General features: G+C 42.0%; 1 protein-coding gene across 1 annotated transcript in view; it reads left to right on the forward strand.

The window, feature by feature from the left end:
* Positions 1-27,541, forward strand: part of ADGRV1 (adhesion G protein-coupled receptor V1) — a 444,841-nt gene that overhangs the window by 411,152 nt on the left and 6,148 nt on the right. Inside the window, exons 90-91 of the mRNA XM_065406543.1 lie at positions 24,059-24,250; positions 25,456-25,633. Coding sequence (XP_065262615.1) covers positions 24,059-24,250; positions 25,456-25,633 — 370 coding nt within the window. The remainder of the gene's footprint in view (positions 1-24,058; positions 24,251-25,455; positions 25,634-27,541) is intronic.

Here is a 27,541-nt window from a genome sequence, read left to right on the forward strand (position 1 = left end):
GCCACAGTAGCACAGGCAATGGCTAGAGGCAGAATGGACTAGCTGCCCCAAATACAATCCACCTAGACCCTGTGGGTACATACTCAGGGCAGCTAGCCTGTGCTGCCATTCGCCGCTGCCTGTGCTGTGGCAACACTCTAGTGCAATTAAAGCTAGAGTGAATATAGGCTAGTCTATACTAGAAGCACTACATCGGCACAGCTGCACTGCACTATAGTGTGTCTGGTGAAGATGCTCTATGCCAATGGGAGAGAGCTCTCCTGTCGGCGTAATAAAGCCACCTCCATGAGTGGCGGTAGCTGTGTCATCGGCGATGGCGGGAGAAGCTCTCCTACCGACATAACACTATCCAGACCATTGCTTAGTACAGTGTAACTTAAGTCACTAAGGGGAGTGGCTTATTCACACCCCAGAGTGACGTAAGTTATACAGAAGTAAGTGGTCATGTAGACCTGGCCTAAGACGGGGTGTGATTCTCAGCACACATAGCTCATAGTATAAATGTAACCTGAATGACATCTAAGTGGGTTGGATATTTCACTTGTCATGAAATTTCCCCTTGTACAGCACTAATACCAACAATGCAAAAATAAAAAGGCCCAGTTCCATACTTGGTGGCCTGTGCTATAGAACATTATTTCTACACCTCTCTGAAGTGCAGATTCAATCATTTAGTGCACTTTAAAAGATTTTTATTGGATTTGCTCACATATACATATTTAGATGTACTGTCTGCTGTATCTCTGTAACTATGTGAAAAAGTACCTTGAGAACCCATCAAAAAATGAATCATTTTTAATTATAAAGAAAAAAAATTCCTGTTTTGTGCATTAGGCCCAAGTTCATAGACTTTGTGTGGGGTGGTAGGGCAGGGAAAACTGTGGGGATCAGGTGTGGGCATTTGAGACAGAATGCTTCCTCCCATGCTATTGTAATAGAGCCTTTCCATAGCAGCCACTACCGCAGCAGTAGCCTGAGCAGTTGCTGCACCCAGGGCCGGCTCCAGGCACCAGCTTACCAAGCAGGTGCTTGGGGCGGCCACTTCGGAGAGGGGCGGCACGTCCAGCTGATCGGCGGCAATTCGGCGGACGGTCCCTCACTCCTGCTCGGAACAAAGGACCTCCCGCCGAATTGCCACCGCAGATCGCGATCGTGGCTTTTTTTGTTTTGGTTTGGTTTTTTTTGTTTGGCTGCTTAGGGCGGCCAAAACCCTGGAGCCGGCCCTGGCTGCACCCCTTCTGTGGCAGCAGCGGTTCAATCAGTGCATTCACAGATCTGAACTCCCAGCCATGTCTCATGCTGCCCCAACGCCTCTCCTTTGCAGCATATAAAGAATCCCCACAGTGAACATCCCTTTGCAGGCTCCCTGTACCCTGCCTTCCTTGCACAATGGAATTAGACTGGTTCCACTGCCTATCTGGCCCATTTCCTTAAGTAGCCAAATTAAATCCTGCACTTTAGTTGCCTTCCAGAGAGGTATGAAAACCTATCCTTTATGTAAAAGTGGTACCTGAAGTTTAGTGTTTCACAGATATACAAAATGCATTAAATTTTCTACAAAGACATTTCAGGACAGCTTTCAAAGCAAGGCTTGATTGCAGTTTTTGGTATGCCATTAGAAATGTGTCATTGTCAGTGACCATCTTTAAAAATGGGGTCACATTTTATATTAAGGTTTCATTTATCAAAAGTGTATTAAGATTTAATAAAAGACTAATAGACGTTTTAATAAATGGTTACTCAATTATAGATTGTTAGAGTCCAGCAGGTTGTTTATAATTATTGCTTTCAGTAATCTATAACACTACTTATGTGCTTACAACCACCTAAAATACACACTACTCGTATCTGTAACATGCTTGTGTAATACCTTTTAATAATTTATTAACCCTTTATAAGCTATTTATAAATGGAACCTTTAACATAAAGTGTAATCAAAATAAATTATATACCTGGCTACTTACCTTAAGTACACCATATAATAAGTGTAAAGAATAATGAAAATGCTAAGGTAAGCATATCAATTGATAGATGGCAAACAAAATCCAGCATTTTTATGTACCATCTTTGTTACATAGATTTGTAACATAATGGTCAATGATCTTACCTACTAGGTGACCTTTTGCTTTAAAACAGAAATTGCCTTTCCCAGGTGACATTCTTGCAGGAATCTTGTAGGCATTTTTGAATGAATCTAACAGTTTGCATCCCCCTCAGCCTCACAGTGGATTTTTATTGTTGGGCTTTGCCTGCATACACATGTTGAACCAGTTTCACCTTAAAGTGTGACTTTAAACTGATTTTGTTAAATGGGTGCACAGCCCTGTGTAGACACTCTTGAGTTTAATTTAAGTAGATTATGATTTGATTTAAGCTAAACTGAAATAAGGCTGGTTTAAACCAAAATAAGAATGACCCCGCAGCTCTTTTCGTTGGTTTAAAAAGTAACATGTTAAGTTACATTAATGTGACTGTCTCATGTAGACATGTCTTAGCTCTGTAATGTCTTTGTGCCTGTCACATACAGTAGTTGGACGGATTTCACCCTCTCTGATTTCTCTTCTATTCCACTTGCGTCCAGGAAAGTTTAGAAGAATTGCCACTGTCTCTGCCAGTTCTCTGCTAAATTCTTTTCCAGACTGAGGGAACCATTTGCTCTGTTTTTGAAAAGATTTAGTTCATTTCTGACACCAGGTAATAAAGAGGTGACCTACAGTCCACATATCCAATTGCTCTGTCTCTTCACCAAATATACTGTACATCCTTAATTCTACTCTTGATGGAGAAAGAACATATTATAATCTTTGCCACTAAAATTATAACTAACTGGAAGATCCTGTACTGTAGCTAAAGACTGAGTTAAGACTGTGAGTGGAATTACAAGCAACTAAATACATGTGCTTTGGTTGGTTCTATGTTTGAATTTAAGGATAGTTGATTGTGGATCTGAGATGTCTGAGTATGTTTGGGCATTATGATGTTTGGTGTAAGGTGGAACTTGGTCTTGATGTTAATGTTGCCTTATCTGGTGATTTTCCTGATATTTAGTGATTGTGTTGATAGGAAATATTAAGGATAGACACTCCTCAGAATGTTGCCAACTAATATGTGCTGAGGCTTGTTACCTAGAAAATGCACATTAGTTCTAAGACACTCCAGAGTAATATGAAACCAGCTCAAGAAAAGTTGGCTAAGCCCCTCATGTAAAAGCCAGCTTTTTTGCTTTTGATGTACTTTCCAAAATGGCAAATTCGTTTACCAGTGAAGTAAAAATATAGCAGGGCAGAAGCAGATACCTAAAGAGAGAGGCCTGGCAGCGCTCGTGTTCAGAGAGAAGGCTAGAAGAGCAAGTTCAGCAGCTTTGTTATACTTATTTATATATAAGGCTAAATTGGGGCTTTAAGCTACAGTCTGGAGCAGGGACCCACTCCCCCAGTGGCTCCTCTCAGAGAAATTAGCACTTCAGGCAATGCTAGACTTGGGAGTCTCTGCATTCAGTGGAGGTGAAAGTAAGCTGGTCCGGTCCGGCGTACTGGCAAGAGCCGGTACACAGCCCACTGTACTGGCAGGGGACAGCTTCCCCAGGCTGGCAATTTAAAGGGTCCGGGGCTCCACTGTGATAGCGGCGGCTGGAGCCCCGGGCCCTTTAAATCACCGCCAGAGCCCCGCTGCTGGAGCCCTGGGGTAGCAGCGGCCACTGGGAGCCCCGGGGCTTGGGTAGCGATTTAAAGGGCCCAGGGATTTAAAAGCCCCACCTCTTCCTGTTGAGGCCCCGCCCTTTCTGGTTGAGGCCCCACCCCCTGCTCAGGAGTCCGGGTTACCAATAAGTACTTTAAGTTACTTTCACCCCTGGCTCCAGCCCTGGCACAAGGAAAAGTAAGGCACAAGGAAAGTAATTTTCTGTGTAGGAATGGCAAATGGCTATTCTACACCAGCACCTGGTCAGGGAGAATAAGGGTCAGCTACGAAAAGGAGGAGAAAGCAAAGCGGCGCTTCTTCTTGGCTTGTACTATCTCTCCACACCACCTTGCCGAGCTCGTTCTCTGGCTGGGATTTGGCAGCTCTCTGCATTTGCTTTACACTGGGCTTCACTGTGCAGCCAAGACAGCTCTGTCAAGCACTTTGGGTGGTTTTGTAATATGAAAGCATGATACTGCAGAGCCAGCCAAGGGTTACTGCCAGACAAGCGTTTCTGGAAAGAATGGACAGCAATCCACAGCCCCACACACAAAGAGTGAAACCTCAAGAGGCCACCGTTTCATTGCGTGGGGGGCGAGGGGGGAGAAGGGGAAGAACCACAATAAAAAGCTGTTTGCTTTTTTAAATGAGAGCCATCTATTCTCGAACATCTCCTATTGATTTCTTCCCCTAAGAAATGCTCCACAGATGGCAGAAGCAGATCACAGAACAAATCATATTAGACTTTTTCTGTTCAATGCTGCAAGCATTTCTTAGGTCACTCTTGGCATTAATCCATCAGAGAAAAATAACAAGAAGAAAAGTAACTTTGTCTGTTTTTCCAAGTAGAAACCAAGCAAACAGTTTGATATGTGTTTCATGACCTACTGTATCTGGTGTTGACATTGGAGTGAGCTGCATTTCCAGTAAATTTAATGAGTGTAGCAAGGCACTAAAACCAAAACTTTCCCACTGTTGAACCTTGAAATATATTTATTTGTGCTTGTGCTTGCTTACATCAGTATATATTATAGGGGTTTTTTAATAGATAAACATGTAAGTACAAAAAGGCAGTTATTGCACCAAAGGGCTCTGATCCTCTCAGAAGCAATTCGTGGTCACCTGTCTAGAGTTAATCAATGGAATTATCATTATATTTGTTTAATTCACTTTTTAATGTATATAAGCACTTTATCTCCTGGTGCTGGGCTCATTAGAGTTTACTGGTACCAGGCTTTAAACATGCTGATGTTTTGTATTTAAAAAAGCCAAGTTGTGAATTTTCGATGCCATTGATATATGTATTTTGAAATAAAAAATAAAAGTTGCAAACTGTGAAAGAAAAAAATTAGAGAGAGCCTTAAAATGGCATTTTCTTTTAAAAATTCCAGGAGCCTAACCTAGCCAGCTAAAAAATAACACGGCTGCTACTCTGAAACTAGCCAGCTAAAAACTTTCTAACACAAGGCTTTGATGTCATATTCATGTTTAACAAGGTTTGTGAGTGACAGCTTGTCTATGAGAAAATTCCACAAACCTTTCCCTAGATTATTGCTTTTTTTATCCTGCGCTCCATTGCTTTTGCTGTTGGGTGTGTGTGTGTGTGTGTGTGTGTGTGTGTGTGTGTGTGTGTGTGTGTGTGTGTGTGTGTGTGTGTGTGTGTGTGTGTGTGGGATCAGCTCACCACATCAAACCAGAGAGTTATGGTTTCAGCGATGGAGCCAAAGATGATATTGTACCTCCACCTGCTTACATTCACCTACTCATCAGATATGGAAGGGCATCTGTTCCTTGTCCCCCTTTTGCCCACACATCACCTACTGAAGGGAACACTCCTAACCAAGAAGGTGTGAGCCACCTACTTCATACATAAGATTTGCCTTCTGTTGTCTCTGATGCTGCAGAAAGGCAACGAGCACCCACAACAATTTCAATTAAAATCAATGGGAGGAGGAGATGCTCAATGTCTCTCAAGATAAAGCCCTATGAGCAGAGTTTTTCTCTATTATGAGAGCGCCTAACATATTATACCCTGCTTTTCACCCTGAGAGTATTGGCAGGGCTTTCTTACACCCTTTACTAATGCCTTATGGGAGTAGCTGTAGCTAAGGGTATCGTGGAGCTGGCCAGGATTTATTCAATTCCCAGTATAATTTAAAGTAGCCTCAGGACTGCTCTAAATTGCACCTGACTATCCCCAAGGAGTTATTCTGTCAGGCAGGGCTTGCTAGAGCACAAGAGTCCATGTCCCATTCCCATCAGCCTTGCTTCCAACATGCCTCCTATGTCAGAAGCTACTGTGGAGGTGGTGGTGGTGAACTCTGCAGGCTATTTATCACCCAACGATTCCCCTTAAACCTGCTGGCTTTCTGGCTGCTTTGTGCCACGGAAACAGCACAAAGTAGCCAAGGATCTGGCTCCTTTTGTGGCAGATCAAAGCAGTGCTGTTAAATCAATGGCCTACCCAGATTCTCAGCTATTACAGTATCACAGAATAACAAGTGACACACAGGTAAAGTGGGTGAGCAAGAGAGATTTGTGATCAAAATTTTTAAGGACACTAACAAAAAAGGAAACAATTAAGGACGAAACCTCACGTCCACACCATTCTAATAATGATTCTTAGCTGTTACATAGCTCTTAATTTTATAAGATTATCTCGATCACAACGAGAAAGACTTCAACCCTAACCACAAATTTACTTTATCCCTTTAAAAGCTTTCTGTCTTTCAACACAAGCTTTACATGCCACTATTTCTTAATTTTAGGCCTTTTTTATTGTTGTCATTAATATACAGGAGGAGAAAAAATACTTTCTACAAAACATTCCATAAAAAGAATACTAGATTATTCCCTTCTTGCCTTTTTAAACTAGGGATATGGTTAAAGGCTGATCTGACGTTCCTTCTCAGGTTGGGACAGTCTCAGAAGGTAGTTTTTCCAGTTTGTAGCAAAAGTAACTATCTGAAGGTCTAGCAGGAAGGCTCCACTCTTGAGCATCATCTTTGCTTGGCCATGTGGCTGCACAAGGTTGTTGCTGTAATTTACCAGTTGCACGGGGAGAGAAGTGTTTCTGTGGATGGTAGGGAGTTTCTACACTGAATGAATAGGGTTGTGTGAGGACCCAACCTAGAGTGGTTTGGCTCGAAGGCCCCTTTGGCATGTACTTTCCTTTACAATAGTGCAATACAATCTGCTTTTTAAAGGCACTTTTGATGATGAGCATCCAAATGCACTGCTTGAGAAAAAAATAAATGTGTGATGCTCACTTCAGCTTTCAGCCTGCTTTCAAATATAGCTATAAAATTCACTGATTTATTGATATTAGTCAGGGAATTCCTTAGCCTGCGGGCACAGTTGACAATGGCTCTAGCACCTGTCGTCTCCAATCTGTATTAGGGAGAAGTTAATAGAGCATCATCCTTGGATTGCAAGGTATCATGTGAAATATAGGGTTATAAATGTTTACCTACAGCAAGTAAGGGTAGGAGTAAGGCTTTGCTGAATGTTTATAGGATACAAGGTGTAAAATCATGAAATCCATTATTTTTTCTCTCTACAAAGGCAGTCAGTGTAGTAATGGAAAAATAAGAGAAACACATTGCTGACATATGTATTAGGAAATAACCTAACAGCCTTTGGGCCTGTCTGATATTTTCTTAAGTATGTTATGAGGACTGACCAGTAGAGAAATAGGGCCAGATTCTCCATTGATGGGCAGTTTAGCTGCTTTCTGCCACCTTACCATTGTATTCTGGTCCTCACGATGGCAAAAGCAGCTGAAGGAGGATCACCCAGTGCAAAGATGATCCTCCAGTGGTGTGGAGACCTTTATGTCGCTCCCTGCTAACAGAACAGAAAAAAAGAGCTCGTAGCCAGAGGAAAGGGGGCATGGTGGGAACTCACTGTGCTCTACCAGCTCTCAGCTCTGTTTCAGCCCCAGGGCCATTTGCAATTGGCATGAGTTAGAGTAGTCCTCAGTCTGCTATAACATGGTGCAGGGCAACTAGCCCTATACAAAGTTGCTAAATCAGGAGTGTGCAACGGTGAATTTTAAGCCACTTTTGCACATCATCCCCATGAACTTTGCTCTCTGCAGCTCATTCACATCCCAGATCTGTACCATACTATATGCCTCACCACTTATTTCTATCTGGAACCAGGGATGGTGAAACACCAAAAGATGTCTCTCTGTGTTTCCAACATGACCAGAAGTGGGCAGTAGTAGAAATCTTATTAGTGCTCCAGTTATTACAAGATTTATAGCCTAATTTTGCATATTTGACAAGTCTTTTAAAAAAATCTTGATTTTCTGCACTTCTCCAAATTGAATTGCTGAACCTGTTCAGGTTTGTTTATTGTTATTTGGCTCAGTGTCATATTAAGAAGAGGCATTGTGTCTTAGTGGACAGGGCACTGGCATAGGACTTAGGAGATCTGGGTTCTAGTCCTGACTGCTGATGTGTGGTCATGGGCAAGTCATTTCACTTCCCAATTTTATAGATAGGGAAACTGAGGCACAGGGATTATACTGATGTTCTTTAATATAGTCCTTTTCATCAGTAGTTCTCAATTATTATTGATCTCTTTTAGCATAACCACCCATCCTGTGAACTTACCTGATCTTCTACTGTACTAATTGCCCTTCACAAACAGTGATTTTGTATTCTGATCAGCCACGTATATCTGTCACCTCTGTTTCCTGGATGTGCCTCAGAATCCTTTGAACTAATTCCTGTAGCAACACAAGAGCTACAAAGATTCTGTTCTATGGAGACAGTTGTCAATACGAGACAATGTGGAGAGCTATGCATATGTTCATAATGAAACCTGACCCTCGGAGAAATTTACTTAAAGATTTGGCAAAGTCTATGAACCTTTCAAGTAAGCCTTGGCCAAGTTTTGAATTAATTGGGGGCTCAGTGTTAGGTGCCAGAGAGCAGTTTATGATTTTGAGTCATATGGAAACAATGCAAGGTTGAATGGTTTTGCATGGTTTGACACAACATAAAGGGAAACTTGGCAGTGTTGACTGAGTTTCAGGTTTGTTTGAACTTGAAAACCCAAAGTGAAATTCTGGGGATTTGAACCTATATGAACAAATTTGCAAAATGAATCTACTGAATTTTGCATAGTTCTGGTTGATGAACTCAATGGCACTATGGTAACAGGAAGAGAGCAGGCTAATTTTGGTAGGATTTCTCCTGGTGTAGAAATACATCCTCTTGGTTTCAAGCAGATGTATCTCAAAAAATAGGATGGAGATTTGTAAAGTGGACCTAGCTTCTGAACAGCTGATGTGGAACAATAATCTCTCAAAGTGAAAATCTATTAAGCTCTCTTATGTTAATGAGGAGAAATATGATTTTATTAGAACTGATCTTTGTCAGGTTATGAGATATAAATCCATCACTAAATACAACCAGATATGCTCAGTGCTATTATAGAGGCTCATTGCTAACATACACTGCTTCAGCAACAAGGTTGAATCTAACATACAGAGAATGTTCAGCTACAACGGTGTGATGTTTTGGGGTTCAACCTTGACTAGCAAAGCATTTTGTCACCACCTGCACTGCAACTGTGGGCGCCTTAAATGCTCTGCTGCTCTGGCTCACAGCCCTGACACCAACAGCCAGCATACCAGCATGCAGGCCACACCCTGGCTCCCAATTTCTTTTTCAGTAGCCCCAATACCCTCTTAGTCCCATATTTCCTCCAAATCATGTTGCTGTGTGAACATCTGCTGAGGTTCCCAGAACTGTGAGTTACTCTGTTACCCCGCCTCAGCATCAGCAAGGGAGGGCACATCTATATTGCATTTAAAAGCTCACAAAACAGTCTCAGAGCCCAGGTCAATGCAGGGCTAAAAATAATAATAATATATGGAGATATCCTATCTCCTAGAACTGGAAGGGACCCTGAAAGGTCATCAAGTCCAGCCCCCTACCTTCACTAGCAAGACCAAGTACTGATTTTGCCTTAGTTCCCTAAGTGGCCCCCCTCAAGGATTCAACTCACAACCCTGGGTTTAGCAGGCCAATGCTCAAACCACTAAGCTATCCCTTCCCTTTCCCTTCCCCTCCCCCCCCCCCATAGATGTTCAGGCAGTGGTCATGACCAAAACTGCTGCTTAATGAAGACAAAACCGTCAAAGTCTTGATGTAAACTAGATCCAAGGTCAATCCATTAATTAAGATCCTCAATTAACAAAACTGCACTTTTCAAGGACATATTAAAGTGACTCTGAATGTTAAAGAAGAGAACTGTATTTAAATAGAAGGATCTGATTTAGATTTCAAAGGTTAATACTTCAGTGGAAGCATGAGTGGGATTGTTACATGATGTGACTGAAATACAAGTGATAGCAACCTACCTGCATTTGCCATGATTACACCTCTACAGGATCTTTATTCAGTCTCAACCACCTTGCAAACAGAAAAAGTGAAAGATTCAGAGATCTTCAGAAAAATAAAGTGGGCGTGAAGGCCCTGATAAAATATTTGTGCCCAAAAACGTTGTGCCTTCAGATACCCTGAATATTCATGCTGACTGGACAGATGTGCATCTGACTATCCATCTGTATGCACAAATAGCTGATTAGCATGAGTAATTGTGCATTTGTATGTGCAGTTTCATGGCTGATATTTTCAAAAAGAGTTTTCAACCAGCAACATCCATTATCAAAACATGTCATTATCAAACATCATTATCAAAACATTATACACTACATCTGATGATGATTCTCTGAATAGTTTTACCATTTTCATTGTGGATTGTTTGTTCCGGTGTGGATTACAACCTTCCTGAACATAAGACATGCAAATGATCTGGTTTCATTGGAATAGTAATTGCCATAAGAGCAGTCTGTACCTGCTACATACAGGCAATGATTATCCAAAGCAGCCTTTCAGTAGCCCAGCAGTGATGGAAAACTGCAGGGAAAGCAGAAGGCAGCAACATGAGAACTGGCAGTAAATCAGTGAAAATCCCCAGGGAAGTTCACAAAAGAGTCAGCTAAGGCACTAAGTATATTAACCGAAAAGACATCACCAGGAAGAGCAGCAGCAGCACATGTGCCCACAGACAGCCACCAAAGAAACCACAGGCAGTGGAGAAGAAAGACCACTTGAATGTAAGCAGTGAGTAATGCAAATACCCACCATGAGGCTGACAAGCAAAGCAATGAAGAGGGCTGGCTGCCAAGGGCAAGCTAGCAGTGTCCAGAAGCTATATGGAATCTGAAATTGGTATAACTGAAAAAACATGAAACTAACCAATATAAGAACATAAGAACATAAGAAAGGCCGTACTGGGTCAGACCAAAGGTCCATCTAGCCCAGTATCTGTCTACCGACAGTGGCCAATGCCAGGTGCCCCAGAGGGAGTGAACCTAACAGGCAACGATCAAGTGATCTCTCTCCTGCCATCCATCTCCATCCTCTGACGAACAGAGGCTAGGGACACCATTCTTACCCATCCTGGCTAATAGCCATTTATGGACTTAGCCACCATGAATTTATCCAGTCCCCTTTTAAACATTGTTATAGTCCTAGCCTTCACAACCTCCTCAGGTAAGGAGTTCCACAAGTTGACTGTGCGCTGCGTGAAGAAGAACTTCCTTTTATTTGTTTTAAACCTGCTGCCTATTAATTTCTTTTGGTGACCCCTAGTTCTTGTATTATGGGAATAAGTAAATAACTTTTCCTTATCCACTTTCTCAACATCACTCATGATTTTATATACCTCTATCATGTCCCCCCTTAGTCTTCTCTTTTCCAAACTGAAGAGTCCTAGCCTCTTTAATCTTTCCTCATATGGGACCCTCTCTAAACCCTTAATCATTTTAGTTGCTCTTTTCTGAACCTTTTCTAGTGCTAGAATATCTTTTTTGAGGTGAGGAGACCACATCTGTACACAGTATTCGAGATGTGGGCGAACCATGGATTTATATAAGGGCAATAATATATTCTAACAGGCAATGAATATGCCCCCAAACCTCTAAAAAAATAAAACTAGCAACCTAACACTAATAAAGCTACATCTCTACCTCGATATAACGCTGTCCTCAGGAGCCAAAAAATCTTACCGCGTTATAGGTGAAACCACATTATATCGAACTTGCTTTGATCCACCGGTATGCGCAGCCCCACCTGCCTGGAGCACTGCTTTACCGTGTTATATCCGAATTGGTGTTATATCGGGTCACATTATATCGGGGTAGAGGTGTACTAATTCCATCAGCTAACATGAAGAAACTGATCTAAATCCAGTCCAGGCTGCTGCTGGGTTTGGGGGTGACTTTTTTGTTTTGTGACTTCTTGCTGCTTACCAACAGACCAACCTCCCAAGCCAGGTCACTGTTCTCAGCCGACAAACACTACTACTATTTGTTGTTCCACCAGCTCCACTACAGGAAGAATCAGCCCAAGGCAAATTTGTGCACTAGATAAAGAAGGAATTTGCCACTAGGGATGGGAGAGCTGGTTCAGGAGGAGAAAAACAACTGGCCTGAAATTTGAACTGAAGCTTATCTTTAATAATTTTAACTTTCCATTGCCTCCGAGCACTGCCTAACTCTCTTGCCCACTGGAAGCAAGAAGTACCAGAAAACTCATCAGCGCCCAGCGTTACAAATTCAACACATTTTGATAAGCATCCAACTTTTTAGAGCTTTCCAAATTCTAATTTTTTTTTGACGTTTGCCTATTGCTGATGCGGTTTTTCACCCCCTTGCTTACTCATGCAGCTTGGCAATTTACCTGGTCACCTGTGTGTACTGGGTGCCTCTGTATCCAGATCAAACATGAATCTGCCAGTTATTTGGCTTGCAGAGCCTGTACTTTCTGTAGCAGTTAGGCTTGCAAATTCCTTGCTCTGGAAGTATTCACCTTGTGGCTCCCTAAACTCATCAGTCCTTAATCTAGGTCTCATGACCTCCGCAATAATTGAATGCTGCCATATTCTTTTGAATCTCTCCATGTTGAATTAACTGCTCAAATCAAATTAAATCCCTGTGGAGGGTTGAAGCTGCTTAAAGCCCTATGGCCAAAACTCTTTTGCTCATATTAGGCTCAAGAAGCAGGACTTGATGCATTAGCATGAAGGTCACACTGAAGTCCTGAAGCCACAATTGCCTCATTGCGCCCCTGTCTGACAGGAGGCAATGGCCAAACTATCACAGTGGTGGTGCATTTATCAGGCCAATCCCCACTCTCTTGGGCTGCTCCTTCATCGCTGCAAAACCCTGCTGTGTAAGGAGAATCTGCATAAACTCCCCAAATCCTGTCCACTTCCCCTGCACAGAAGAAACAAACCAGTTTCACTACATCTGAGGACCTCTGCTGCCACAGTGGGAAGGGTAGATTTGCCCAATACAGCAGATACCCAGGAAAAAATTATCTATAGATCCGTACGGCATAGCTATTGTGATGGCATTGTCAGTACAACTGAAAGACACTTTCCTAGTCCAGCTGGTGTAAATGGGCCTGCCTCCACGGACTTCAATGGGACTGCACAGATTGACAGCTGCTGAGCATGGGTCCCTTTCTTGTAAATCTATAACACTAAAAGTAGGTCCATTAGCAAATCTGTACTTGTGTAATGATGTAGTAATGCAGCTGAGTGCTGTTCAATTAAAATATGGACCAGGGTCTGCCACTGAAGGGTGAGTTGCTTTTTTGTGGCAGCTGATTAACATCCAGGAAGGGGATGAGGACCAGGATTTGCTAAGGTAACATTTTTTTAACCAGGAGTTCTGCACCACTGCTTTTACTTTTATAAATACAAATCACCTGGTTTGAAATTCAGGCCTAAGGAGAGTTTTCAACTGGCATCACCTGTTTCCAATTCACTGTTGGGAAATAAATAGAGGCTTTGAAATGTCAGGGCATATCTGCTATGTCTGGTGATATATATGACGGTAGTGTTGTATGTGTGCCTTAAAGAAAGATGTAATGTCATGGTGGGAAGTGTCACTTTCCATAAAAACAATAGTTCACTTTAAAAGCCCAACTTAAAATTATGGAAGGGAGCAGCCTTCTTGGGTCTATTTTTGTGGAAAAACAGCAGCAACAAAGGGAGTTGTTGCTGATCTGTATTCTGGTCTGTTCTCTTACTTTACATTGTTATTAGTTGAGAGTTCTTCTTAAATCCCAACTGTAACAGAGCTCATAGCAGTAGCCACCCAGTGACAAGAACAGAGCAGAACCAAACGTCTCAGGGCATGAAAACAAAACCAGTTTGTGTTGGATGTGTAATGGAGACCAATATAATGGGTCAGCCCTCCAGATCTGTATACATTTGTGTGAGGATGTGCATGTATTCTGTGCTTCTGCTGAGAGCCAAGCAATGCCTGTACTGAAGTTGTTGGCTACTAGAACAGAAGTAACAAGAAGACAAAAACCAGAAGTTAATATTGGTACCCCTTGTTCAGTGGAAACTGTGGAACTGTAGGCTATTGCAGAAACTGAGGAGAAAAGTGACAAGCATAGCAACACGCACACAGACAAAGGCCCAGTGCAGTGCAGGCATGCCTCCATAGGATTGTGGGCATCCATCACCAGTAGGTAGCGTTTTCAGCTGCATACATTCACAAGATGTAGGCACATGGGCCCTGATCATCTTATCCGGCTGAGTTGTGCTCAGTGTAAGATCCAAGAGAGTGGGCAAGGGTGACTTTTTTGTTACTTTTGCAGATCTGTGATTCATAACGCTGCTAGAGGTAGGCTCAGGCCCTGGCATAATTCAGAGCAGATTCAGAGCTATTCTAAGTTCATGGGTTGAAATGGTTTCCATGGACTATGCTATCTCTATGCCACCTGAATATTCCTCAGGTAGCTGTATCTGCTAGGTTTCTGGCTGTTTTGCTGCTGAAGCAATGCAAAGCAGCTGAGGGGGGGGGGGGGGGGCGGGAAGACTATGAAGATCTGGCCCATGTTGTACAAGTGTAGTTGCTGTGGTAGATTCACAAGACCTGACAGGCACCCCTGTATTGGATGGGCACCCCTCATCTTAATAAGAAACATTCTATTTAGTGTATGATGAGTATGCTCCAATACAGCCAAAAACAAACCCCAGGCTGCGCAGTCTGAGTTCAATATCACACCCACAATTTCCAGTGAATCACCATATATGCAGAAGAAAAGTGGTGGCAGCAGGCCAGCTGACACTGTCCTTCCTCACATTCAGGTTATTTTACTCTTCTGCTGGTAGTCGTGCTGCTCTTCTGTTTCAGCTACCAGTAGCAGCACCAGCACTTCTGTCCTCTAGTCCTCCCTTCTCCTCTGCCACAGCCACTCTCAGTATGAAAAAAGCAACACCAGAGCAGCAGTGTTAGTACTAGTCTCATCATGTAATCTTTTCATTCTAAGTTCAAGTAGTTTCAGCCTCACCCCCATACATCACAGAACTAACTTATGAGGTACGGCCGTGAATTTCTGAAGTTTGTACAGGATACTGGCTCTAGGCAACTATTGATTTTTTGCACACAAGATGTAGAATGGTCTCGAGAACAGTGAGGCCAGCCTTGTATTTATCAGATTTTTTTCAAACTTCTGATAAAAATGGCATTAGGTGCACTGCTGACACCTGAGCAGCATAAATACCTTGTTTACCTGTGCGTGTTTATCTTTGATCCCCTACTGAAGTAGTTGGCTGGCCTCACTGAACTTGGGCTTTTGTTACAAGGTTCACTTGCTGCTTCCTTCCCCATCATGCTGCAGGTCTGGTAGTGCCAGCAGCATAACCTTTCCATGTTCACTGTGAGCTCCTCAGCAAAGACCATATCCCCACATATCCCTAAACATATTGGATTGAAAATATGCAAGAAATTCTAGGCATCTGGCTAGAAGGTGGTACCTGGCTTCTGGAAGTTGACTTCATTGTCACTGAGAATGGTACCAGCTTGGTCAAAGCAATTAATAACATAATAGCAAAATCCATTGCTTTGCTACCCCTTATTTACATAGTCATTGAGGAGTGCTTTTCAGAAAGAGTCGTAACACTGTGAAAGTTGCCACTACACACAACACTGGTGTGTGCACTTTTCTATGTTCTATCAAAGCAAACAATCAGCTGCTACTAATATTTGACTTATAGCTAAAATTAGGCATAGGTCAATGTTCTCTGGTGCAGGGCATTTCAGTCTTCACAGCTGTTGGAACTCAGCATCGTATATTCAGAACCACCTGATTGACAAAAGCAAAGTGAGTACACTTAGATTTTGCAACAGTCAATAAGTGTAGTGAGGGTAATACTTAAGATCCCTTTGAATATATACATAACCACAGTGAGAGCAAATAGCATCACTGCACCAACTCATCTGTGTAGTGCATATACTCCAGACTTACTGGGGTCAGTTGGGGGAGTGAGTCAAAGAAGGATCCATCTTTTTTCAGCTAGCAAGACTCTTCTGTCTATTAAAAACAGGTAGCTTAGATACAAGTGATCATGGATTGATCGTATTTATAATACAGAGTCTAGACCAATAATATATATACTTGGTGCTTTAACAGTGCAAGTTTCACAAAGCTGAAAACAAATATGAGCCATATCAGCCGGAAGGAAGAATTTAATCAGAAAGTTTTGAATGATAACTGGGAATCATTTAGGAACACCTTGCTAGATGCCCCAAAAACCATAATCCCACAATTGAGGAAGAAGGCTATGCTGGTGAAAAAGCAAACTGGCTTAGAGGGAAAAGTGTAAAAAATAAAATGAATGAATGAATGAAACAAAAAATACAACAAATGGAAGAAAGGGGAAGTTGATAGTAATGAATATCAAAAGATAGGAATTGTAGAAAATTGATAAGGGAAGCCAAGGGGCACAAAGAGAAATCTCTGGCCAACAGTGTTAAAGACAATAAGAAGGAATTTTAAAAAATATATTAGGAACAAAAAGAATCCTAATAATGGTATTGGTCCATTGCTAGATGGAAATGGAAGAATTGTCAATAATAATTCAAAAAACCACAAAAATATTCAAAAATATTTGTTTTATATATGGAGAAAAAAAACAGATATCATCTCATCATATGGTGATAACACTCTTTTCATTCCACTATTATTTCTTGAGGATGTTAACAGAAGCTACTTAAGTTAGACATTTTAAATCAGAAAGTCCAGATAACTTGCCTCCAAGAGTTTTAAAAGAGCTGGCTGAGAAGCTTACTGGACCATTAACGATGATTTTCAATAAGTCCTGGAGCACTGGGGAAGTTCCAGAAGACTAGAAGAAAGCTAATGTAGTGCCAATTTATAAAAAGGGTGAACGGGATGACCTGGGTAATTATAGGCCTGTCAGCCTGTCAGCCTGACATCCATCTTCGGCAAGATAAAGAACTAAAGAAGAATAATACAATTAATGCAAATCAACATAGGTTTATGGAAAATAGATTCTGTCAAACTAAATTGGTTTTTTTTTTATAAAATTACAAGTTTGGTTGATAAAGGTAATAGTGTTGACATAATGTACTTAGACTTCTGTAAGGTGTTTGATTTATTACCGCAGGACATTTTGATTAAAAAACTAGACTGATATAAAATTAACATGTCACACTTTAAATAGATTAAAATGAGATAATTAATAGGTCTTAAAATAAGTCTTAAAATGGGGAATTGTCATCAAGTGGGTCTGTTTCTACTGGGGTCCCACATGGATTGGTTCTTGGCCCTATGCTATTTAACTTTTTTATCAATGACCAGATGACTGGTGCCTCCCCATACTGGGGGGGCACCAGCTAAAGCGGAGGATACGTGACCTCCCCACATGTCTCCCTTCCACCCCACCCCCAGCCCGGGACCCCCATGGTCTCTCCCACGCTGCACATTACCTGCTGCTGCTCCGGCCCCCCCCTGCATGTTTGGCTGCCCCCTGCCCTCCCTGGCAGCCAGACCCAGGTGGGGAGTGGGACAAAGCCACTCCTGGTCGCCGCTCCATGTAGCGTAGCCAATTGCCTGGGGGAGAGCCTGGCTGGGGAGGGGCAGGAGCCTGCTCCCTGCCCAGGCTCGGCTTCTGGAGACAGGGGCCAAACATGCCCAGGTGGGGCTCTCTGGCTCACTCAGCTGCTGTCCCCAGAAGCTGAGCCTGGGTGGGGGGGCAGCCAGCCGCCACCACAGCCAGGCTGTCTCCCAGGCAGCTGCTGTGGGCAGCTGCTGCTGAGCTGCCGGAAAGGCTCTGTCCCCGCCCCTTCCTCTCTCCACCTGGGTGGCTGCTGGGGGGCCACTGGACCCTCCATGCCCCCCCCCCCCACACACACACACGAGTTGCCTCTGAATGATCTGGAAGAAAACTTAAAATCATCACTGATGAAGTTTGCAGATGATCCAAAAATTGAGAGAGTGGTAAATAATGAAGAGGACAGGTCACTAATTCAGAGCAATTTAGATTGCTTGGTTAACTGGCCACTAGCAAACAATATGCATTTTAATATGACTAAACGTATACAGCTGGGAACAAACAATGTAGGCCATACTTACAGAATGGAGGACTCTATCCTGGGAAGCAGTGACTCTGAAAAAGATTTGGGGCTTATGGTGGATAATCAGCTGAACATGAGCTCCCAGTGTAATGCTGTGGCCAAAAGAGCTATCCTGGAATGGATAAGCAGGGGAATCTTGAGTAGGACTAGAGAGAGGTTATTTTATCTCTATATTTGGCAGTGATGTGACCACTGCTGGTCCAGTGTACAGAACCGTGTCCAGTTCTGGTGCCCACAATTCAAGAAAGATGTTGGTAAATTGGAGAGGGTTCAGAGAAGAGCCACAAGAATGATTAAAGGATTAGAAAGCATGCCCTATAGTGATAGACTCACGGAGCTCGATCTAGCTTAACAAAGAGAAGGTTAAGTGGTGACTGGATTGCAGTCTATAAGGCCTGGTCCACACTAACCTCCACTTCGAACTAAGGTACGCAAATTCAGCTAAGTTAATAACGTAGCTGAATTCGAAGTACCTTAGTTCGAACTTACCGCGGGTCCAGACGCGGCAGGCAGGCTCCCCCGTCGATGCCGCGTACTCCTCTCGCCGAGCTGGAGTACCGGCGTTGACGGTGAGCACTTCCGGGATCGATCCGGGATCGATTTATCGCGTCTAGACAAGACGCGATAAATCGATCCCAGAAGATCAATTGCTTACGGCCGGACCAGGAAGTAAGTGTAGACCTGCCCTAAGTATCTACATGGGGAACAAATATTTAATGGGCTCTTCAATCTAGCAGAGAAAAGCTAGGAATCAAAGGGCTGGAAATTTAAACTAGATAATTTCAGAATGAAAATAAAGCATACATTTTTAATGGTGAGAGTACTGTATATACTCATTCATTAGCCCATTTATAAGACGACCCCCCCAAAATGGATAGGTAAAAATAACAAAAACTGTATGACCCTTTCATAAGCCGACCCTATATTTCAGCGTTGGAAAACTTTGGCTCCCGGCCCGTCAGGGTAAGCCGCTAGCGGGTTGGGACGTTTTGTTTACCTGGAGCATTCACAGGCATGGAGCTCCTCAGCTCCCTGTGGCCGCGGTTCGCCATTCCCAGCCAATGGGAGCTGTGGGAAGTGGGGTAGACCCATTTATAAGCCGATCCCCGCTCTTTGATGTGTCACTTTTTTACCAAAAATATGCAGCTTATGAACGAGTATATACGGTAATTAGCCATTGGATCAATTTACCAAGAGTCAGAGTAGATTCTCCATCACTGACCATTTTTAAATCAACATTGGATGTTTTTCCAAATGATCTGCTCTAGGAATTATTGTGGGAAAGTTCTATGGCCTGTGTTATACAGGAGTTCAGACTTAGGGTGACCAGACATCAAGTGTGAAAAATCGGGACGGGGGTGGGAGGTAATAGGAGAGAAAGACCCCTATATAAGAAAAAGACCCAAAAATCGGGACTGTCCCTATAAAATCGGGACATCTGGTCACCCTGTTCAGACTAGATGATCACAATGGGCCTTTCTGGCCTTGCAATGTATGAGTCTATGAAAGTAATGCTTTTGTAAATGATGCATAGCAAGGAGTGTTGCTTCCCCTAGTCAGAATTTAAGTTGCTTTCTGAGCTTCTGCTTGGATGGCAGTGTTGTAATAGTGAGAGCACAGGGATGAGAGAACTAAGGCTATGTCTACATTAGTGAGTTTACAGCGGCAGAGCTGTACCAAGGCAGCTGTGCCACTGTAAGATCCCTCGTGTAGCTGCTCTATGCTGATGGGAGAGAGCTCTGTCGTCAACATAATTAAACCACTCCCAATGAGTGGCGGTAACTATGTTGACAGGAGAAGTTCTCCCACCGACATAGTGCTGTGTACACTACTACTTATGCTGGCGAAACTTATGTCACTCGGGTGGGTTTTTTTCACACCCCGGAGCAACATACGTTTTGCTGACATAAGTGATAGTGTCCTAAGAGTCAGAAAGAGTCATATTTCTAATACCTGACTGTGCCCTTTGACTCAGAAAGGTTATCTGAGTAGTCTATGTACCCATTATGGAAAAACACAGAGGAGCAATTTCATCACCAGTGTGTATTAAAATGTGGAAGCCGCTCTGAACCTCACATAATGAAATTCCATCCCAGCCTTCAACAGTAACCATCACGATTGCAACAGCTGCTTGGTGGCTCTCATAAAAACACTGAGAGACTTCCAGGTCCTGAGAAAAGTATCTCTGCTGTTTGTCTCTGTGTCTGCTCTTGCAAGATAACTGACTGTTTTAAATTAGGGAATACATACTGTAGGTCACTGACCTTAAAAGTATTTTATGATTAATATCAGCCCTTCTGGACCAAGAGTGTACTTACAAAGAAAGTACTGAAATTACAGATGAGGCAGATGTATCCAGCCAACAGCAGTTGGGCTTAACCTTAAGTGTAGCAGAGCTGGGGCTCTTCTATAACGATGCTTTGTTGCCATAAGCCTGGGGTGTTGAAGCCTAGCCGCTGCTAGTAAATTGTCGCTGTGTGTTCCCCACTACTGTGTAACTCAAGGAAGGGTTATTTTAAGAGTTGAATTGTACAGATGAATCTGGTTGGTCTCTCAATCTCTCTGAACCTCAACTAATATAATAACGGTTCCTCTGGATAAAAGTGTTTGGAATACACGCAAAATTAAACCTGCATAGTAGCTACTAATCTGGTTAGGATAATGTCCCACTGTGACCACTGAGCCTACTTACTTATGCATATATGCCCATCTTTTTGGCTTGTCCTTCACATCCATTTATTTGTTCATCCACCTGTTGCACCCAGCCTTAACTATGAGATATCTGGAAAAGGGACTTGTCTTTGTTCTATTCATTCATACAGTGCTTAGCACAATGGGGCACTGATCCCAGATCAAGACCTCCAGGTACTTCTGCAATTTAAATGTTTAAAAATATAATTAATATAGTGGAATAAGTTGAGCTGGAGGCTTGGGCTGACAAGGAGCAGCAAGCAACCACCTGCCACATCGGTGAGGGCAGCTTTAATCTCTTCTGGGGCTCCATAGTCACATAATTATGTCACTGCTCTCCTTTGGAATTGGGCTGTGCAGTGCAGTGCTCTGTGCACAAAACAACCATACTGCCTTCTGTTTGCAGCCTGTACTCCCGCCTTAAACCCTCTAAAGATACCCTTCCTCCCATGTACCAGCACTGCAGAGAGAGACAACCTCTGTTCCAGATTCTTGGGTTTGGTAATTGAGCTTGATCTCTCATCACTGGCAGATTCCAGCCTAAATTGGTAATCTTCTGGTGGTATGGAGCCACTCTAGGAACTCATATCCCACGCTGGCATGGGAGAAAAGGGATGTGACCAGGGATTCCCTATGCCTCCCTGATCCCCAATTATTTCATCCGGTTACTTGAGGGATAGCAGTTGTTCTGAATTGACCTTTCCTTTCTTGTTGGAAGAGCACACTCCCTTTGAGGTGCACAGGGAAAGCTTAGAATGTTTTAAGGCAGATTCACTCTGGCTGGCACAGGGAAGAGGGAAGGAAGTGCAAAGGGCACCTTTTTGCACCTGCCTGCTCTAGTATGTTTCAAGCAAATTCATTTGAGATGATTTACCCAGGCTAGTGCCACCACCTGTCTTTCCTTGACATTTCTGTATAGGATGCAGCTTTAGTTTCCACTGGGGCACCATAATTACCTAATCATCCCCCCGCATTGGCCAGCTCCGTCTGCTTTTGCAACAGCGCTAGTTGACTGCTGATCCTCAGTGGCACTTTGCATCATATCAGGTTTTTCTGGCAGAGTGTCCACTGGCAGGACATATGGCAGGGCCTGGCAGAATTTGGCCCTCCACAGCAAAATCTTATATCCTTTCAATTCGATGGGAAGGAAGTGCGCAGTTTTCATGTGAGTCATTTTCAATATGCAGATTCTTTTTGAAAAATGCAAACAGTACATAAAATATATGTGCAACTTTTATGAATGGGTTCTTAGAGATTGAATTTCTAGAGACTGTCTGAACTCTGGAGTGCAATGATTTTACTATCATCAGTTCTTCTTAGAATTGCTTCAACATACCTTTTTAGGCTTTATACTAGGGCTGTTGATTAATCGCAGTTAACTCACATGATTAACTAAAAAAATTAATCATGATAAAATTAATCGCGATTAAGCGCAGTTTTAGTTGCATTGTTAAACAATAGAATACCAATTGAAATTTATTAAATATTTTTGGATGTTTTTCTGCATTTTCAAATATATTGATTTCAATTGCTACACAGAATACAAAGTGTACACTGCTCACTTTATAGTATTATTTTTATTACAAATATTTGCACTGTAAAAATGATAAAAGAAAAACAGTGCAATCTCTTTATCGTGAAAGTGCAATTTACAAATGTCGATTTTTTTTGTTACATAACTGCACCCAACAAAACAAAACAATGCAAAACTTTAGAGTGAGCGAGTGGTGTTGTCACCTGGCTCACAGGGTCATAATGCCACTAGGTTTTGCAACCACCATCAATAGTGCAGGAAGCAACTTGCCCACCCCAGCTGGACTCAGACCCTACCAGGCCCAAGGCAAGACAAGAGCCCAGAGGCAGACGCAGGGCTGGGGAATACTACTCCTACCGGCAACGGAGCCTGAGTTCGGGAATGGGTGGGACTGGGAGCAGGCCCCTGGCTGCATACAGGGCATAGACTCCCCCTACCCCATTCTTATGGGGAGGGCAGCAACCCCACAGGCTTGGACCCTCTCTGTCTAAGGTAGGTAGCGCCTCTCCCCTTCTCCCCCCCCCCCCAAATTTCCAAAGTGCATAGGGCTCCAAAAGTCTTTAATATGGCCCTGACAATCATAAGGATCTATTCTGGCCTTCAAATCTATGAATCTGTGACTCTGATAAAGTGTGGTTTCAATCAGTCTGTCGCGTGGGTGTGCATACATGCAGAAACTGGGTGTTCCCAGTCTCGTTTCATATTTAAGTTGCAAACGTTAGAAATTCCCGAGAATATGAGGCTAAATGAAAGCTCATTTACTATTTATAATCTCAATTACAAGTTTCACGCCTCCAGGGTACGTTTCAAATGACTTGTCCTATTTAGTTTTTTCATAAGTCCTGAGGACAGAAGGAGCCATTAAAACAATGCAAATTCAATACCAGGAAGCCTTCCTAAATTCTCCTTTCTGCAGATCTTTTCTTTATTGAACAAGTTGTTCCCTCCTGCGCCCCCAGTATTCATATAATTTAACAATCAGACCAGAAAGAGAGAGTCAGATTTCATTCCCAAAAGTTAAATGATATGATTTCTGTGCAGACAAAAGACACAGTTTTAACACTTTTTGTTGGCTCAACTTAAAGGTCAAAATTAGCAAGTTTTAAAGAAGAGCCACCGAGACATACAGAAGGGCTCTTGTAAAAATTGTAAATGAAACCCACTGGAGAATTTCTTTTAAAACTGCAGCTTGATATCAATGATGGCAGCAATGAAGTTTGCATGAGATTGATATTAGGGCAGGAATGTAAGGAGCCAGCAGGTCAATAAGAGAACAAAAAATAGTGTCTGGCAGAATAAAATAAGCAGTGAGCAGTTGCCAATTTCTATTGTAAAGCAGTCCCTAAACCTGTTTTCTCATGGTTGTGATGGTTGTGAAACTTGTTTTTTGCTGTGATCTTGGCTTCACAACTGGGTGGGTTAAACCAGATAATCATTTTTAATGACCCATTACTGGAGGCCTCAGGACATAAGATTACGCTTACTGTTAACTTCTAAACCTGTGTTTTACAACGACACCTGCTCTTGTGATTCAGTGCATCATATCCCAATCATATGAACCATTGGCTATTGGAGTAATAGGAGGCATCTGCTACGGCATGTAGAATCTTGTCATGAATCTGTGTTCCCAATCTAGGATTGCTTCATTTCACTGCTGCTTTCTTTTTCCCTAGGGCCTTTATGTCTTTGTGGTGTATTTTATCCTACACAACCAGCTTTGTTGCCCTGTGAAAGCAAGTTACACCATAGATATGAATGGACATACAAGCCCAGGCTCTGCCTTTTTCACACACGGCAGTGGGATGCCCCCAGCAGGAGGAGAGATCAGCAAGTCTACTCAGAACCTGATCAGTGCTATGGAAGAGGTACCTGTATTCTATACCTCATAATCATTATTATACTTACTGTAAAGAGGCCAGTTGTATAGCTGAATGGGGAAACAGTGATATACATAGATGTGAAATGACCACCTGGGAATTGCCGGGGTGGGATTATTTTTGTTTTTATGCTTCATCTCAATTATATAATTATATATAATGACGTTAGCTTGTACAATAAAAGTTGCTATTCTCAGGCATGGTAGTGCTTCTGTGAATTACAGCTCTCTGGTAACATCAGATCTATAGATCAACCTTCCCTGTTGTTGTTTTTTTACATTGCTTGTTAGCTTTGTTATAAAGCCATGGATTGCGTATTTGAAAAGTAGGTCACAGTCAACATAAAATACTTTCCAGGTTACTTTAATTCTGGAGTGAATCCTGGCCCCATTGAAGTCCATGGCAAAACTCCTGTTGACTTCAGTAGGGCCAGGTTTTCACTTCTGATCTTTATGGATGTCACAACTGGATTTGTTACATGTTGAGTTATGTAAAACAAAAACAATTCAACTCAATTTTTTTTCTGGGACAGAAATTCTGTTTTCTGGCCAGCTCTAGTTTTGAATTAGGTGGCTGATGGGATGTACCACCAAGCTCTGCCCCAGCATTTTCAAAGGCACATAATATTGTGAAGATGAATTACTTAAACAAATAAATAAGATTGTCATGGGATGGGAGGGAGGAAGAGTGGAGCGCCAGTGAAGGGTCGTATGAAGTGGAAAGATAGAGGATCTTCGATGGTATGGAGAGGAAAGACAGACTGTATTGGAGAGTCTCAGGAGAGGGGGAAAGGCAACGATGTTGACATTCAAAGAAAGAACAAACAAAGAGATTTTGAATGGAATTTTAGAGTACTTCAATTGGAACTTATTTGTATCTTAGGAGAATGTTCAGATATAGGGAAAAGTTGGATTACTTTTTTAAACCAACTAGTCCATCCATAATGAACACAAAGCTAAATTACTTGTAATCAATTACAGTCATTTTAAAAAGAAAAACATTGAGCTAGACTTTCCCCTGGAAGAGGCGCAAAAGAGCCCATTACAATTTCCCTGATCCTGCATAGTCATGAGTTCAAACCATTCAGATACTGTGGTGATGAGGGGCTGGTTAAGAATGTAGACAGACAGAACTATTCATGTACTATAGCTTTGATGATAACTGCAGCTTTGAGACTTTTTAACTCATTTAAGGTGCCAGCAGACTGGGAGAGGGCATCCTTGAGGCCAGCTAGGCAGGCCAGTGCTGCTTTTAAGCAAAGCCCGCAAAATGGGAATGCCTTCAACGCTTCTGGAGGATTTAGTAACGGCTCATTGGTGGCTGACGAGGAATCACAGGAGTTTGATGACTTAATATTTGCTTTAAAAACTGGTGAGTAGCAGGTTTTTTTTCTTTGTTTCTAGAAGCCTCTATGCTATGCTTTGTCCTAACATAACAGTTTCCCAGGGAGTCACTAAAAGGGAAGATCCAATTGCTGCTAACACATTCTTGATTGTCAGTGCAAATCTAGAACAATATTTTTGTTTTGGTGTGAACTGTTATTCTATGAACTAAGAATAATGACCTTATTATTTGAAATAACAAAGGGAAATAGGCCTACAAAAGCATCATTTGAATAACATTAAGCTTGTGATGCAAACCAACAGAAGCCAGGAAAGGTTGAAAGTTTAACATTTTTCTCCAAGTACTTTAGGGGTAAGTCTACATAGGAAAGTAAAACCAAATAAATAAACAAACAAACTCCACAGCAGCGAGTCAACGGACTTGGGTTTGCGGGGCTCTGGGACCCTCTCCCTTCACCAGGTTTCATCTGTTTTATTAAGTATATTTATACTGCCTTATGACTCAATCCAACTCCGATTAAACTCTATGGAATGATTCTCATTAACGTCAATGTAGATTGGATTGATCCCTCAAAAGTTAAGCTTTAAATAGTATTCTCTCATTTAAATTCCTAATATATGGTGCAGTATATTCAGATTTAATGTACATATACTTTGAACTGCCCTTGAATAGTTGCACGTTTCTGATTTAATTAAAAAGTGTACCCCAACAATGGGGACCCTTTACTTTAGTCCTGTGTATGTGAAACGCTAACCATTTAAAAGTGTTCATGTTCCTTTCTGTGCTTGAGAAAGTCCTCCACATTTAATTCAGTGCAGCTTCCAAATAAACAGCCAATGTTACAATAAATACACAAAGGTACACATTCTGCTGGTGCCACTTAACTTGTTTTCGTTTTATAAAACTATAGCAAGCCAATTGGTTTTTTTTTTTTTTTAATGAAAAAGGGAATTATAAGATGATTCTAGGGGTTAGGCACAAAGCAACCAAATTATTTTTTTATAAGTTGTCACTAACTTTGCATTTTTCAATGGTATTTTTTTACATTGTCCACTCTGCCGTTCATTTCCTGAACATGTTAATTTCTACTGGACATTTTGCAGCACATTTTTATTTTGTCACCCAGTCTACTGCTAACTATTGTGGCATTTAGTAAAGTTTTTGACCAAGATTTTCAAAATTGGGTGCCTGAAATTAGATTCCTAAATCCATAATTGGGCATCTAAATAAGTTGCCTGATTTTCAAAAATTCTGAGCACTTGGCAGCTCCCGCTGGCTTCAGGCATTCATTTAAAAAATGTGTGGCCTTTATTTCTTTTGTTTTATTTTTTCCTTCTATATGCTTTTAAAATAATCTTACGGGAAACTGAATGAAACAGAAGATTGGTAATAAACAGGGATCCTAGAAATCCATTTGCCATGGAAAAACATGGAATTTGCATTTTTACAGAGAATCTTTGTTTTTATTTTTTCACAAAATTGTAAAAACTACAGTAGAACCCTGTTTATCTGAGCCTCCATTACCCAGCCGCCTGGGGTTGACTGCCCAAGCCCCAGTCACTGTCCGACCCGGGCAGCTAGTGCTTCAGTTAATAGTGAGAGCTGGATAACGAAGGCTCAAATAAATGGGGTTCTACTGTATATCAACAAAACATCGTGTTCAACTGATACCTATACATATTGTGGCTAGGGAAACTAAAGTTAAGCATTTCATTTTAATTGTGGAAAATTGTGGGTTTTATGTTTTTTTTTTTTAATCAGAGAATTTTGTTTTTTTATCATGGAAAACTACGATCCCTGATAATAATGGAGTCTTTCATCATTATGGGTTAGATGTTGCACATGCTTACCACCAATAATAGTGCTTATTGTTTTGTGCAGCTGCATTGATGTCAGTGGGGCCATTCACAGCAGTAATCACAATGTTCAATAGTA

The sequence above is a fragment of the Emys orbicularis genome, chromosome 6 (genome assembly GCF_028017835.1).
Source record: "Emys orbicularis isolate rEmyOrb1 chromosome 6, rEmyOrb1.hap1, whole genome shotgun sequence".
Taxonomy (NCBI): Eukaryota; Metazoa; Chordata; order Testudines; family Emydidae; genus Emys; species Emys orbicularis.